Source organism: Lupinus angustifolius, chromosome LG11, assembly GCF_001865875.1.
Source record: "Lupinus angustifolius cultivar Tanjil chromosome LG11, LupAngTanjil_v1.0, whole genome shotgun sequence".
Taxonomy (NCBI): domain Eukaryota; kingdom Viridiplantae; phylum Streptophyta; class Magnoliopsida; order Fabales; family Fabaceae; genus Lupinus; species Lupinus angustifolius.
Window position 1 is genome coordinate 18,589,349 of NC_032019.1, and position 17,597 is coordinate 18,606,945.

At 35.1% G+C, this 17,597-nt stretch overlaps 1 protein-coding gene across 2 annotated transcripts; it reads right to left on the bottom strand.

The window, feature by feature from the left end:
• LOC109361339 (glutathione reductase, cytosolic-like) lies at positions 1,051–9,304 on the bottom strand. 2 transcript variants are annotated; one of them, XM_019606797.1, is made up of 18 exons: positions 9,128–9,304; positions 8,854–9,006; positions 8,661–8,725; positions 8,255–8,324; positions 7,479–7,550; positions 6,804–7,007; positions 6,128–6,201; positions 5,957–6,040; positions 5,344–5,431; positions 5,141–5,222; positions 4,465–4,538; positions 4,145–4,252; positions 3,991–4,055; positions 3,735–3,848; positions 3,419–3,518; positions 2,040–2,093; positions 1,327–1,419; positions 1,051–1,203 (listed from the first exon to the last, which is right to left on the bottom strand). In XM_019606797.1, exons 2-18 carry the CDS (start codon positions 8,989–8,991, stop codon positions 1,201–1,203), a joined length of 1,488 nt encoding a protein of 495 aa, XP_019462342.1. In that variant the 5' UTR covers positions 8,992–9,006; positions 9,128–9,304; the 3' UTR covers positions 1,051–1,200. The 2 variants fall into 2 exon arrangements, with proteins under 2 accessions (XP_019462342.1, XP_019462341.1); XM_019606796.1 differs by having other exon boundaries at positions 1,051–1,195; positions 1,318–1,419.

The window sequence follows — 17,597 nt, forward strand, 5'->3', positions numbered from 1 at the left end:
GAACTAATAATAGATTGGTCTAATAGTATAAGATATGTTAGATTTTTTGGATAACCAAAAGGTCAAATATATATTGGAAGTAAAGAAGGAACCAACAATGTGTTGGTCTAGTCGTCTCTACCAATAAATATCACTATCGGGAATCAAATGCTACCATTTTGTTTTTTCACGATGTAGTAAGCCTCAATCCACTAGATGCTTTAGGTAGATTAGACATTATTTGAGACACCTTGAATAATATGATTTTAATGATATAGTTTTGTGATTATGCTTTTTAATATTTCCTCATTCACCATGCAAGTCCTTTTAATGGAGAAAACATGGATAACCAATTAGGCAGAAGGATCCTTTATATTATATATATATATATATATATATATATACATTTGTTTTATTTATGAAGAGATTGACCAACCTCATTTAGTTAGAACTTAGAAGTGAGAAACAGAGTTTGTTGAAGATGCAATGCAACAAAGGTACACCATTTTGAATTTTCCAAAAAAGTTTGTGTGGAGGTTTGAGCCAAAAGTTGAGTTTGGATAAAACATTTGCTTTAGTTTAATAATTGGATGTTAAACACAATACAGAGCATAAGAGCTATGCTTGTTGTCAGGTTTTTGACTTGGAAAATATCAGAGTGTTCCTTTGCGTTAAAAAAAGGAAACTAATAATCAACTTGTGAAGAAAACAATGTACGGCTACAGTATCTATTATTCACAAGAAAAGTTACTCTTACTCTTCATATAAAAATAGAGAAGGTGGTCTGAATGATGTTCCTACAAGGTGAATGCATCAATGATTTGGAAATGCATTTGTGATAGTTGGAGATATGTGCAAAATGGAATGCTTTGCTAACCAAGAATGGTAATACGATTTGTTTATGATCATATAGATGATTGTGCCCCCACTATTTGCTGTAGTGTTATGGCAAATCGCCTCTATGATTTATCCAAGATAAACTGTGCTGTGAAGGGACTTGAGTACAAAATAGTAAATACTGCAATCTGCATAACAAATTTTTTAATTTGAAATAACACCATTAACACATACCAAAACTGTTTCACTGACAATAATAACGAAATGACCTTTATATTGGAGAGTTATAGTAAATATATCTATATTACTAAAAATAATTGTGAGCAAAAGTTATAGGTTTCAACTTGCACTATCACCAAACTGATCACATTTTTACTTGTAGTTTTATAAATTATTTTTTATAAGCAATTGATAGTATTTTGTGGTGGATGAGATTTGAATTTTATCACTCCATTCCTTTAAGTCCTCCACCCTGATCACTTAACCACTTATTACTCCCTTGTAGGTTTACAAATTTGTTCTAGGTTTTGTAGCCGCAGCAACGCGCCTTGTCACTGATCTCATGGTAACGAATTCTTCTGCAGCAGATGGGTGTATTCCCACCTACAGGAAAGAGTCAAGTGATGCAATTAGGAATATATATTAGCATAAAAATAGCAGTATAGAATTGAAAGAGTCAATGCCCTATTGTGTTGTATGATTTATTCAAGATACTTAAATCTAATGACTTGTGCTATGGGGTGATAAATGTCTAATAAACTTGTATGGGCCAGTGGTGGATGCTTGTGTGCCATTTAAAATTCAGGACCTGAGTTCAAACACCCTAAAACTGTACTTATATTTGCTAACTGCAAGTGGCTTAGTAATGAGGCCCCAGTATTAAAAACAAAGCACCCAAGTTTAGTGCACTCCAAAGTAACATGGGTAATTTATGGATAATAACCTGGTCAAGATCATCCACTAAATTGTGCAAAGTTTGTGCGGCTCACAGGTTTTCAACCAGTTCAGTTGTTTGTCGCCCAGTTTTCAAATAAGCAGTTTGTTTAACTTGACTGGACTTGCCAGATGGTATGTTTCATGGTTGAACCAGTCTGACTGGCCCATCCAGTCTGTTTCTCATAGCACTGCTTTTATTCAATTGCTATCGCAGTGAGCCAGTTACAATATCCAATCCCTACCACAAAAAAAGAAAACAAAGAAGGTCCCAGAAGCTGGAAACTTACAGTGCTGTCAAACTGTGCCTTGGTAGCTCCAAATTTCAGCGCAATAGCAATACCCTATTGATCGCCAACATCCATGTGACAAATTAGAAAATATAATCATCTTTGCAAATGAAATACGGCGAAGACCCAAAGAGCAGTAAATGCTAGAAGCATACAATAAACCAATAGTGCATGAACACCAGAACATGGCATAGCTTACAAAACACACAAAAAAGAAAGATATAAACTGAGATTATTGCTATTCAAGGGAGGGGATAGGGCAATGTAAATAGCAATTAATGATTGAATAAATATAATTGAGACAGCTAATAGATGAATCTCAAGATTATATGACCAATACAGACTATCTTCCTAGTACTGGATATGACAAAAGTCTATAAGAAAACAGTCTAAGCTAGTAAAAGACTGAAGAGCAGATTCCGCCAACAAGGGTTTCTCGCCTGCTTAAGAATCATCGATAAGAGAACTTTCACCTCTACTCTTCCTCTAACAATTGTTGTTTACATTTCCATTAGTTCTTTCTTCCTCTATCTCTCTGTTTGTTTAAAGCAATTGGAATCATGGATGTAATTCATTTGTTTTCGGCTTTCTCTATGCCTCTTTGCATGAGTACTTAATATATTTTTATTTTACTTCTTTAGATGGCATAGCTTGAAGCCATCAAACCATCCACAATGCTGCATAAGCATAATGCGCTAGGCAAGATCTGGACAACAAATGTTGAACACTTTCTTGACACTTAAACACTTTAGCTTATTTCAAAACAGATAAAAGATAAATATTTATTGTTTTCATGAGAATACTAGACCTTATATTATAGTTTCATTGTCATCCTACATCATATACTTATTGACCTCAAAAAGAAAGAGCCAGCAAAGTACCATTTCAGATTCAATCCAATACTTTAAATAATTCAAAAACAGAAAGGCACTCATTCTACTACTTCATAGCTCACCACTTTTATTTTTGTCTTTCTCTGTGCCATATTTAAGCCTAGGACAGGATAATTAGAGAACAAACTCTAGACCAACAAGCCACTCGGTGAATCAGCTTTATTTTTTTTTGTCTTTGATTATTTCCACAAAAATGCTGTGAAACCAATATTTTCAGCATTTTTGTGACTAGGAGTCCCTCACAACAATTGCCCACTTTTATTTATTAATGCAATTTGACCTTGTTGAAAGAAACACCCTGACTGAAGCTTACTCTATTCACAATCTACATTGTAGTATACTCCCTTGGGTAACAAATTTGTGAGAGAAGCACAATAACAATTTACTTGAGGAAAAAAGAAAACAACTAAAAATTTAATGAACAACATAAGAAAACGCTCAATTGGCATTTCCTACATAGCAGCCAGTGTGAAGGCATTAAGGTACCTGCATAATTTCAGGAGCATCTGGTCCACACATAGATGCTCCAAGAACCCTATCTGTCTCAGCATCAACAACAAGCTTCATAACAGTTTTTTCTTGTCGCCTATTTGAAAAAAAACAATGCTAGACTAATGTGAAAATTTTGATTTTTAAATTACCAAAAGGATTCTTTCTGGTTTATAGATAAATAGAAGCATTAAAGGATTGACCGAAAAACACATCAGTAGAACTAAATGACCAAAGGTCCACATCATCATGAATTCTGCAATAGATTGGTTTACAATAAATGCGAAGTGAATTCCAAAATCACTATACATACCCAGAGATGGTATTTCTCAAAGGATTGAATGATGATGTGAAAACCAACAAATCGCCATTTGCTTGCTCTATTGCCTTCTCTTCGCTGAGACCAACTACAGAGAGTGGTGGAATGCTGCAGAACAAAAAAGTGTGATTGTATTCAGCCAACAAAGCAAAAAATAGTAACATCAGAAGAAGGGAAGTACACAAATTCATGACCTGTCAAATTCAAAATAGTTCATAGCTGCCAAATTGTCATGCAAAACCAACAATACCTGAATACTGCATAGGGGATATTACTGTAGTCGGGCTTGCTTGGCTGGCTACCAAATACCGTTTTCTGCACATAGAAAGAAAATGAGTATACTAGAAATGGACAAGTCAACATAATTGTAAGACAAGGGATATTAACACAGCAGGAACACTTACCGCAAAGCATGTTCCTTCCAGCAAGGCCACTGGGGTAAGATTGAATCGATTTGTTACATCACCCACAGCCCATATGCTGGGTATGTTTGTGCGTGAGTACTCATCAACCTAAAAAATTGAATACATAAAATTTAGAAATTATGAGTGTCATAATCATTCGTTAGTTCATCAATTGTCAATCCAGCATCCAGCCAATGGCAAAAGCATCTCATATATCATACAGATTGCTAAATGAGAATAAACCATCCTTAGTTAAATCAAAAAGAGATGATAGAGCATGCAAAATAACAAGCAAAAGATGGAAAGAGGAAGCTGCAAACCTTTATAGCTCCAGCGTTGTCAAGCTCCACACCTACAGCTTCTAAATTTAACCTCTTTGTATTAGGAGCCCTGCCTGTAGCCAACAAAAAAACACTTATATGTAGTTTTTTTGACAAGGCAAGCAAAAAATACAATGAGATAAAGTTGCAGAAAGCATTATTCATCAGTTTTATGCAAGAGACTAGAAAAACTGATGGGCCAATTCTATGCTAGGAATTAGGATATAAAGGGTCATTAATCTTTAACCGACAAGATTATCAACAAACAACCCCACTGCACACCAACAAAACATTGATCTAGTGGTGTAAGGCTCCACTAGATCCTCAGGATGTCCACTAGATCCTCAGGATGACCAAAAGGTCAAGGGTTTGATTCCTGAGAGCGACACTTGTTGGGAGGGGTAACCATGCACCCCGAAAGAGATTAGTTCCTTACTCAAAAGGTAAGGAGATACCCTTAGTAATGGCAAAAAAACTACTGCACGATTATATGCAAAGATTCCATCAAATGTTTAAGTTAATAAAGACAATAAATCAATAATAGTGAGTGTTTAATTTTTAAGCCAGAAAAACTAAGTTATTACCTAAGGAGTTTATGGTTGCAACTTGTAAATAGTAACATTTTTAGCCTCTGAAAAACTAATCATTAAAAAGTCCATGTTATATGTATCCTTACCAGTGGCAAATAGTACAACATCAGCAACCAGCTCCTCACCATGATCCGTGATAACTTTAATTCCATCCTCTGTTTTGATCAACTACAAAATAAAATTTGTTGCCATCAGCTAACCACCAAGAGAAAAAATGAATAAGAATTTGTACATTTTAGAATTAATTCATTACGATAAACCTGAGTTGCAAATTCCAAAAAGGAAATACCTGTGTCAAACTTGTCCTTGGGTGTAAATTAATCCCCCTGCCTTCAAGATTTCTTGCTACCACTGCTCTCATTTCATCATCAAACCCTCTACAACAAACTTCTATTCATAAAGGGAGGGTATTCCACAGACATAAAGAGTAAGACAGTGATGCTAACAAAAAACGAACGAAAAATGCATCCTATTAATAAAATGTAGTGTAGTGAGCGAAGAAATAATATCACAAGAAAAAAGAAGAAAATCTACGTATAAATGACACCAAAAGAAACCAGTACTCTCAGCTTTGAAAACTGAAAGTTTACTTAAATAAATCCCAGCTAAAGAAGTTTAGGATGTCATCACATGCTTCAAGAAACCAAAAACCAACAAATTCATACACACTAGAGAAACCCATATTATCTTTTGTAGGCACACAAATATTGTTGATCATAAAATTCAGAATCATTAACCAAATTTGGAAGATGAAAATATCATTGTTCAAAATACACAAGAAGCTATAAAATTATTGTAATTTACTATTACTTTAGTCAAAGTACACTTATTTGGTTTTAGCTCTTTTTTTCCCTTTTTAAGATTATACCACATCGAAATGAAATATGCATATCAGAGCCAACCTCAACGGCAGTTCCTTTCTGAAGACTAGATTGACTGTAGAACCCATCCCTTGCCATATAGATGCAAACTCAACAGCAATATAACTGAAAGCAAAATTTTATACATAAGTAATCATGGGATAACAAGTAGTTGAACTAGCACACATCTGACTGAATAAGACAGAGACAAACCCTCCTCCAAGAATCACAGCGCGTTTAGGAAATTCCTCCAAACTCAAAGCCTCGTCAGATGTTATACCCAACTCCTGTGTAAAAACGCCCAAATGGCAAGAGATGACATCAGGAACTCGTTGCATAACAACAACAACAACAGCCAAGCCTTAGTCCCAATAGGTGGGGACGATAGCATGGATCGAGCAATGCCATAATGCTCTATCATGTATCACGTCCATTGATAAAACATTGATTTCTAATTAGGAACTCATTGCACATAGGATAAAAATTAATAATTTGTATATAGAAGATTTAAAACGAACTTCAAAAAAATATATGATCAACATTTCTGAAAAGAAAGTGATGATGGCACAGATGAAAAGTGGAAAGGTCATAATAAACATTCCAAAGGAATAGACGATTCCTGTAGCTCAAGCATTGGAAAAATAATAAAAAAGTAATGCACTAACTTTGTTTTCCTAAACCGTGAAATAAATATACATACATGCTTCCATTCACTGCTCAAGTTTTCATTCCAAACATTACCTAAGATATGCATTAAACATAGAAATTCATAATCACCATGTATTAAAGTACATGCAAGATGAAATAATATCGCATAATATGCATATCACAATATTAAAGCTATAGGCCAGAATAGTTTGCAGCAGTATTTCAATATAAGCAAATTCACCTGTCCTGGAATATTTGGGACTTGAGCCCTACCACCGGTAGCAATCAGAATGTGCTTTGCTGAATAGGACAACTTGGTGCCATCAACCTGGGTCACCTCAACTTCATTTGGACCAACTATCTTTCCCTCGCCTTCGAATAATTTAACCCCAGCATTAGCTAACATTCGCTTGTAAATTCCATTTAATCGGTTTATTTCGTTAGTCTGCACTTTTGTGAAAGAACTTTGATTACTGAATGACATACAGTTAAACAAATTTCATGCTTCTCTGGTACGAATAAGTTGCTCTCAGATTTAATAAATAACCATAAGCTGGGAGAACAAGCAAAACATGTAGACTTTACAAATGAAGCAGTATCTAGAAAAGGCAAAGATAACACAGACTTCACCTTATGTAATAGTTTACTTGCATAATGTTTGTAGCCAAATCAAATACATAATAGGTTGAATGATATACCAAAGTTAGCTGTTAGCTCTTCTCATAATCTTTAACCTTTATGTAGCATTTTCACTTAGTCCAGTTTCACTCTGATATTTATTGGCTCACAGCTCACAAACAATATTTTCACAGACAACAGTTAATATCTTTTTAAATTTTGATAGAAGTGGAAATACTATACATTGCATAGACAGAAAAATAATAATTCTAATAAAAACATAAGAAGCTTAAAATACCTTCTTTTCCAAGAGCTTCTTCCAATTGAAATCAACCTTCTCATTCAATTCCCATCCATAATTTCTCGCATCCTACCAAACCAGTCAAATTTGTTAAATCAGAAAAAAGTGAAATAAAAAGATGATCCAAGAAAGACTGAAATAAAAATTAAGCAATTGACATATATGTAGGGAGAGAGAAGTAATAGATCGATCAACTAGCAGTGCAATGCATCACATACTTCATGAGATATTGAACCACTCCTATTGCACTGCATCAGATATAATCTAATGTATGAAACTAGTAAAACTAACTCCTCCAAGCTTGGGAGAGGCCTATGTTCTTTGAAATAAAAGCCAATTCTTTTATGCTACAAGCTGAACTGTTTTCCATTTAGTTCCAAAAACTCAAATTAGTCATCCATAATTCAATGGCAAATTAAAAGTGATACTCTTCCAATAAAAAAGGTTGATACAATGCACAAGGCTCCCACTTAGTGGGGCCTGAGAAACGTAGATGTATACAGTCTTACACTTGTACCCCCGCAAGCGGAGATATCATTTTCAGGATTTAAACCAGTGAACTCATGGTCACTAAGCAACAACCTTATTGTCATGCCAAACTTACCCGCTAAAAGTGATACTCTTAAAATAGGGAGAAAAAAACATTTTAACCGAGCAATTCACAATAGAGAAAACACCAAAATACAAAAACAAGAAAAGATACACCAAATGAGCAAATCATGTCAATTGATCTATATATCCAATAAATAGTCCTTACAAAACACTATACTTACTTCAATGTCACTTCCAAAAGACGCTCCATAGACCAAAATCTTCTTGGGAACGCAACCACGAATAACACACCTTTGAAATAAAAAATTGTAATCTTATTTCAGAACTACATAGGAATTGAAGGGGTATTAATGAGCAAAAAGGTGAATGAGTGAAAACAGGACAAAAACTGTATTGAATCACACACAAACTGCAAGTCACTCCATCATTGTGACCACAAATTATCATGCAAGTTCATCAAAATTAAATCTACAATATTCGGCAGCAAAACAAACAGAAAGACAGGAAAATATATTCATCAATAGAACCAGTATTTTCAAATATTATGAATCTATTTTACATTAACCATAAAATTCATGATTGGACTATGACTCCATCCTACTCATTACAAGTTTAGGTTGAACTTACGTTCCACCAACACCTCCAATCGTTTCTGAACTAATCGGATGATATGGAAGCTCACACATCCCAACCTTTAAACACAACACAGGTTCCACAACATTAATATCAGAAAGATCAAACAAATAAGTCAATATTAATATCCAAAAAAAAACTACATCACTTCATAACATAATCAACAACGAATATGAAATTATGATACCTTGGCTCCATAAGTAGCTGAAAATCTAGAAGCACGAACTCCACCACTACCAGCACCAATGACGAACAAATCAAAGTCGAAATCAGTGCCTTCTTCACTGTGATTCTTCAATTCAGTTTCACCACCATTCCTAGCCATCGCTACGTACAAAATCTATATCACAAGTATCGTCACAATTATTATTATTATTATCAACGATGAATTCGTTGATGATGGTTTCAACTTAAAGCAGTGATATAATCGAGATGCGGTTTACATAAACATGATCACTGACCTGTGTTGTTAGTTGGAAATAGACAGCGAGAGAGAGAGAGAGAGAGAGAGAGAGAGAGAGTCTTAGTAGTTAGTTAGGTTCAGTTTAGAAGAATGAGAGAATTGAAGAACATGATATGATGATATCAAAATGGATTTGGACACATTTTCATTTCAAAGTCAACGAAGAAAATGACGTAATGATATCAAAATGGATTTGGAATGAATAAAAGTGTAGTTAAATATTTATATATTTATCTCTGCCATTCATTTCAAGTACTTTTAATTAAGATATTCAATAATTATTAAAAATAAATAGTAAATAATATAATAACTATATAAAATATTTTAAGTCCATATATCTTTCTTTTTTTCAAATGAATTTGGACACATTATCATTTCAAATTAGAAGTCAATTAAGTCTATTATTCATTCTATATTATCATTGGCTCATACTAAAGCTTCTAGTACCAATAGCTTATTTTAGTTTCTAATTTTCTTGAATATAATCTTATTTTATATTTAAAATATATTTTAAGATAATTAGCTATTAAAAATTATTATTACCGTAGCTTGCAACAATTCTAAATGACACGAAATAATACAATCATACCGGTCATTTTAAGACGTTCCGTAGTACTGCAAAATATGTAAGCAGTCTATCAACCACGTCGTTCCTAAGATAAAATAGCTCAGATCTATGATATCAAATTCTTAATGCACTATAAGAACCGATCTCAACTACACCTCATCATATGACTACTAGTGTCAATTTTCGAAATTCTCACAATGGCTACCAGTGTCAATTCTCGAAACTGTCACAATATGACTACTTGTGTCATTAAGAGTACTCTTGTAGCCCAGGTACTCCACTCCAATTGGAGTATAGATCTCATTAAGAGTTTAATTCATCCATACATATGCTACACGAATCATGTTTCTCATAATTTTATAGCATGTTCATTCTCATATCATTTCACAACTTGTTGCTACCCATTGAACCTATTTCTTGGGATCTCCAGTCAGTTAGGTCGAGTTATCATCATGAGTGATCCTCATACAAGTATAATTATTTCACATTTTCAGAAAGATAGTAACTTTATGAAAAATAGAAAAATGTTACGATTTTTATTGAAATAATTAACTCCAGATTGAAGCAAAAGAGAACAATTCACAATTACTTCATTTTGTAACAATAAGTTTATTGTTCCAATTTAGTGTATTCATGATTCAATTCTAGAAATACAAGGAATGTCATAATGTTCCTAACCTGATGCTCTGATACCAATTGTTAAACTTTTAAAACTTTTATGAGTCTTTAATGGTTCATAAGAACCCCTTAATCTAAGACCTTAACATTATGACATTCACATGTGATAAAAGAATAGGTTAAGGAATATCTGGTTCCATTTGTGTTTCCCTTTATGCACTTTCTGGTTGCTTTTGTTCTCACATCTTCGCCTTCACTTTATGCGTTGCTTGATGATTAGGAACTTAGTTTTCTTCATTCTCTATATGGCACTACACTTTCCTTACTCAAACACTAGTGCTTCTATAATTCTCTCTTTATATTTCTATTCATGAGATAGCAAAGAATGAGATGAATGAGATGTTTTCCAATGCATGAGTGTTTCTATTTATATAAGGGTTTAGGAGAGGTTATTGGAAAAAGTAATTCTTCCACTTTCACGGAAACTACCCATGAACTAAGAGGGGAGGAAGTTAACAACACCCCCACTAGTTTGATCCTTCAATTGCCATCCATTGTCACATTAGGCACTTTCATTCAAACTAGTAACTTCCAAGAACATGGACCACTAATTAGAATTAATCTAACAACACTTCCTATAAAATTTATGGATATGAGTGTTGTTGACAAGATCCCTAAATAGCTTATTAGTTAACTAACTAGTTTATGTGGCACGAAGTTATGTTCGCAATGGACCGAACCAACTCAGTATTCGTTCGAAACATGACTCATTAATTAGTTTGATAAACTTGATTTATAAACCAAATGAGTCGAACTTGAGCTGAAAATTGAGCTCGTTAAATAAACGAACCGAACTTAAGCTGAATACAGTACGTCTTGTTAGTTTCATGAGCTGGGTTGATATATACATAAACTATTTTCTTATGTTTATTGTTATATATAACCTTGTGCAATATATTTTTAAATGAAATAATTATTTGAGTTGTCTAAATAAACCGAATCGAACAATTCGTGAACTTAAACGAGTCAAACTCGAGCTAAAAAAGTAACGCATATCGAACTCGATTCGAATTTTGAGCTGAGCAAATCCTTATTGAACTAAATTGAGCTGAACTCTGGTTTGCCTCGATTCAACTAGCTTATGATATCAGAGATACCTTTAGCCTTAATTTGGTTGTATAGAGAAAGAGAGGAAATGAGTTGAGAGGAGAGAAGTTGTAGAGATGGTAAATCTTTTTCTCATTTGGTGGAGAAGATAGTAAGGGAGAAGAGAAATGAAAAAGTGTACGAGACTGATCAAAATTTTTTCCCTTTGGTGTAAGGAGAAAGTGGGAAGGAAAGTGAAATGACAAAAATAATCTCTTTAACCACTCTCTTTAACCTCTTTCACAATTTTTATTCTACGGATAATTTTGCCATTCCAAAATTTATATTTAATTTCTCGTCTTTTTTCTCTATTTTTCTCATATCAAACAATACAAAAATCTACTTTGTTTCTCACATTTTTCTTTCTCACCTCTCTCTTTCTCCATTCTTTCTCTTTTCTCATTTTCTACTCTTCAATCAAAGAAAGACTTAAATTCAATAAACACATTTCAATCAATTAGTTACCTTATCATATTTGGACTTTCAATTTCTCAATAATGTCATGCAAAGTGGTAACATGGATTTTTCCATAAAACTTTGTTATTATTCAAAATTCATCAAACAAAAGTCTCCAATGTCAAACTTTATTTTGTTGTATTATGCTAGTTATAGTATCTTCTAACTTTTGTTTATCATCTTTAAATAAATAAATAAATAAATAAAGGAGACTTGATCAAAAATCATTAAGACCAATGTTATGATATTTGAGTTAAACAGTTTGGTCAAATTTGACAACGTCTTATATATAAATAAAAGATATATATATATTTCAATTTAATGATGGATAAGGATTGAGACATAATAGGGTTTCATACTTAACGTTAGTGCGTCTATTCAAATTTTGGATATTTTTAAGTTGATTGGAGCAAAACGGTCATCCAACCACTCAGTTTAAAGATTTCAAAACGATTTTATTAGTGTAGTTCAGTTTCAGTGTAACTGATTGTATGACTGTGTAACTGATTTACTTTATTATCCATAAAGAAATAAAAAGTCAGATTACATATTTCTCTCTCTCCCTCTCTCTCTTTTTTCTTTCTCTATCTCTCTCTCTTCTACTCGATACTTTCTTCTTCTCTTCACTATCACTCACGGTGCACACTTTCTTCATCTTCTCTATTTCTACAAAACAAACATGGTATCATGAGCTTATAGATCGAAAATCACCATGGATTTTCTGCCGGAAATGACGTCGCTGTCTCCTCGACCTTTCACAGTTGTTCCGCCATCAACAGTGACCTTCTCTCAAGTCATTTCAGCCAAATTATCTGAGAAAAATTACTTCATTTGGAAGCAGCAAGTTGAAGCTATTCTTGCTTCACATCGGCTTGAAAGGTATGTTGTTAATCCTCAAGTTCCTCTCCGCTTTCTTTCTGAAGAGGATTGTGAATCTGGACGGTTGAATCCAACATTTATTTAGTGGGAGGAGCAAGACCATCATGTGGTTTCATGGCTACTTCAGTCACTCTCTGAGTCGGTTCAGTCCCGTGTTCTAGGGCTCCGACACGTGTGGCAAATTTGGGATGAAATACATACGTTTTTTGATTCTTTAATTCATGCTCGAAGTCAACTTCTTCTTTCTGAGCTTCGCACTATCAAGAAAGGAACTCAAACTGTTAGTGAGTTTGTGTCTCGTGTTAAGGCACTGATTCACTCCCTTGCTGCTGTTGGTGAGATCATCTCTGGTCGGGAACAGGTTCGTTTAATACTTGAAGGTCTCCCTTCCGAATATGAGTCTTTCGTCACCTCGATCAACAATAGAGCAGAGGTATGTTCCTTTGTTCAACTTGAATCCCTATTAATGGCTCATGAGATCTATCTTAAGAGGATTCATCCTCCAACACATGAGGTTTTCTCTGTGAATGTTGCTCGGACATCTCCTAAGAACCATTTTTCCACTGCTGGACAGCATCAACAGCAGCGCAAGAACTAGTTTTCTGCCTACAATACTGATTCTGTTTTTCCTTCTCACGTGGAGCAAGATTCTGTAGAAACAGCAGCGCTGTACCAGTCTGGTGCTCCCTCTTATGCTCGAGGTCGTGGCAATTATTTTGGTCGAGGCAGGGGTAACCGGTTTGGACGTGGTCGAGGTTCTGTCCAGTGTCAACTCTACTACAAGCGTGGACATGAGGCCTTGCAATGCTGGTACCGGTTTGATTTAGTAATACAATCAAAGCTGCCTTGTTCCTCTGCTCATTTTGTTCAAAAGTCATAGATGCCTCCTTCCACTACTTGGTTTGTTCAGCCTGCTTATGCTCAGATTATGCATGCTTATGCTCCTTCTCAGTTTCAGTGCCCATATTCGGGGCCTTATAGCAACAGCACCCCTCATATGTCGCATCTTGGATGTCATCAACCTTTTGTATTGGGACCAACGCTTATGTCTCCTGCACAGTCCTATATTGATTCGTTCCATCGCACAAGGGCAACCTAGTCCTCAGCATCATCCCATTGCTATGGAGCCACATGCCTATAACTCTCAACTTTGGTATCCTGATTCGGGAGCCACACATCACATTACCCCAGACTCCTTCAATTTGATGCACTCTACTAGTCTTCCTGGATCTGACAATATTTTTATGGGTAATGGTTTCGGTGCTCCTATTACAGGTATTGGTGATTCTGAGTTTAATTCTCCTTATGATCCATCTCGCGTCCTCACTCTTAAAATTTTACTTTTGGTTCCTTCTATAACCAAAAACCTTATTAGTGTTAGTCAATTTGCCAAGGACAATGCTGTTTATTTTGAGTTTCATTCTCACTATTGTTGTGTGAAATCTCAGGTTAATGGTACCTTACTTCTAGAGGGAACTCTCGGTCCTGAAGGGTTGTATGTCTTCACCAATCTCCAAATTCTAGCCTCATTGTCTCTTGCTTCTGTTTCGGTTTCCACTTGTTCGAATGTAGCTTCAAGTTGTAATTTTTTTTGTTTCTGCCACACATACATACTATAGAAATGAAAACTTGTATTTGTTATGGCATTCTCTTCTAGGCACCCACATAAAGGAGTTGTACAACATATTTTGAAACGCTGAAAACTTCCTCTCATTAATAAAAACAACACTTATTTTTGTAATGCTTGTGCTATAGGTAAATCTCATCGTTTACCTTCACAACCCTCTCACACGGTTTATTCCACTCCCTTTAAGTTGATGTTTATTGACCTTTAGGGACCTGCTCTGGTTTTCTCGGTTTCAGGGTTCAAATATTATATGTCTATTGTTGATTCTTGTACTATATATACTTGGGTTTTTCTTCTTAAGCAAAAATCAGAAGCTCTTAATATTTTTAGACAGTTTCACAATATGGTTGGAGTTCAATTTAAGGGAGTTTTGAAGTCTGTCCAAACCAATTGTGGTAGGGAGTTTCGTCCTTTTGCTTCCTTATTAAGCTTTCTCGGTATTCATCACAGAATTATATGTCCCCATACTCATCATCAAAATGAGGTGATTGAAAGGAAACATCGACATATTGTAGAGATTGGGTTAACGTTGCTTGCCCAAGCTTCTCTTCCTTTAAAATATTGGGAATATGCTTTTGACACTACTGTTTATCTCATTAATAGACTACCCAGTCAATCTATTAAGGGTAATGTGCCTTATACGCGTCTATACAAATCCTCTCCCGGCTACACCTTTTTGAAAGTCTTTGGTTGCTCGTGTTTTCCGTGTTTAAGACCTTATACCAAACACAAAATGCAATATAGGTCAACCGAGTGCACCTTTTTAGGGTATTCCTCACATCACAAAGGGTATAAGTGTCTCTCCTCTATGGGTAGAATGTACATTTCTTGTGATGTTGTCTTCAATGAGACCAAGTTTCCTTTCACTATCTCTCCCATCTCTACACTCAATCAACAATCTAGTAGTAGTGTGTGTATACCTCTTACGGTGGTGTCTCAGTCTCCTTCTTCGAGTACTCTCCCACATTCCGCTACCTCAGCTACTACTTCCAACCCTACTTCATTCTCTACTACTCATTCTCAATCTTTTAGTCAGCCTCCCTTGGATCCTGGTCCTAGTCAAGGTTTTCCTCTTAACTCTCACCCTATGCTTACTCGGTCAAAAACTATTCGGTCTAGGAGTTTGTCTACTCCTAGTGCTCTTACTGCCTATGTTGAGCCAAAATCTGCCAAGGTTGCTTTGTCTCTTCCTGAGTGGCGGAGTGCTATGGAAGCAGAGTTTGATGCCTTAATAAATAATGACACTTGGAGTTTGCTTCCTTTAGCTGAGGATGGAGAGGCTATTGGGTGCAAATGGGTGTTCAAGGTAAAAGAAAATCTTGACGGTACCATTAATAAATACAAAGCTCTGTTGGTTGCTAAAGGGTTTCATCAAAAACCTGGGTTTGACTATAATGAGACATTCTCTCCTGTTGTAAGACATGTTTCTGTGAGAGTTGTGTTAACCTTAGCTTTAACCTATGGATGGGATGTTCAACAAATTGATGTTAATAATACTTTCCTGAATGGAGTTCTTGAGGAGGTAGTATACATGCAAAAACCAGAAGGGTTTAAGACTTCTTATAGCACTTTAGTTTGCAAGTTGAATAAAGTCATTTATGGTCTTAAGCAAGCTCATCGGCCTGGTTTGACAAATTGGTTGGAACACTTTTGACCTTTGGTTTCCGAAAGTGTGGCTGTGATCACTCTTTTTTTCTATTGACTACTTCTACATACAAACTTTTTGTGTTATGCTGTGTTGATGATATTATAATTACGGGTACCTCTCCCACTTTGATCAAGCAACTTATTGAAAAGATGAATTTTGCTTTTGCTCTAAAAGATCTTGGTGCTTTGGATTATCTTTTGGGCATTGAAATTAAAAAATTATCAAATGGGTCTCTTCTTGTTACTCAGTCGAAGTACATTAAGGATTTACTACAAAAAATTCATATGGATGATATGAAGAGCCTACCTACACCTATGGTTGGGGGTTGCAAACTTACTAAGCATGGAAGCAATTTCTTGGAGGATGAAAAAGTGTATCGATCTCTTGTTGGGGCCTTACAGTATATCACGATTACCAAACCAGATATTTCTTATAGTATCAGTAAGATTTGTCAGTTTTTCTCTCAACCTCAAGAAGAACATTGGAAAGCTCTAAAAAAATTGTGATATCTTCAAGGGACTATTACTCATGGTTTACTTTTAAGATCGACATCTCCTCATCATCCTCTTCCTCTCTATACTTGCTATGATGCAGATTGGGCTTCTGATCCTTATGATAGAAAATCTACTTCTAAGGCCTGTGTTTATCTAGGTCCTAATCTGGTCCCTTGGTGGTCAAAGAAGCAAGAATAGGTTGCTCGATCTACAGCCGAAGCAGAATATCACAGCTTAACTATTGCTACCAGTGAGATGATCTGGATTCAAAGTCTTCTTCAAGAATTACAGTTTAAAAGTTATGTTCCAATTGTATACTGTGATAATATGAGCATTTTTTACTCTCCAGAAATCCAATCTTACACTCTAGGACCAAACATATTGAACTTGATCTCTTTTGGGTCAGAGAAAGAGTAATCAGCAAGCAGTTACTTGTTGAGCATGTTTCCTCTGAGCATCAAGTTACAGATATTCTCACCAAGCCTCTCTCTACTTCCCGTTTTACTCTTCTTCGAGACAAACTTCACATCACTGATCTTCACACTGCTCAACGTGATCATGGTAGCTCCAAATTTAAGGGAGAATACTAGTGTAGTTCAGTCAGTGTAACTGTTTTACTTTTATATTCATAATGTATTTAGCCCCCTTTATGTCCATATACATTGCTGGTTATGTTCCCAAATTTCTATAAGTAAAGAGCAAATGCTCTCTTTGTTTGTATTAAATCATAAAGAAATCAAAAGTTAGATTACATATTTCTCTCTCTCCCTCTCTCTTTTTTCTTTCTCTCTCTCTTCTAATCCATACTTTCTTCTTCTCCTCACTATCACTCACGATTCACACTTTCTTCATCTTCTCTATTTCTACAAAACAAACAGATTCAGTTATATTTTCACCAGTTTAGAATAGATTGACTAATTGAATAGGTTTCTGGATATACATAATTATTCCATATTCTGGTCTATAATTGGATCAATCAGACAGACTATCTAGTTCGGTTCAAACAATATTGATTAAGACAACAAAACTTAC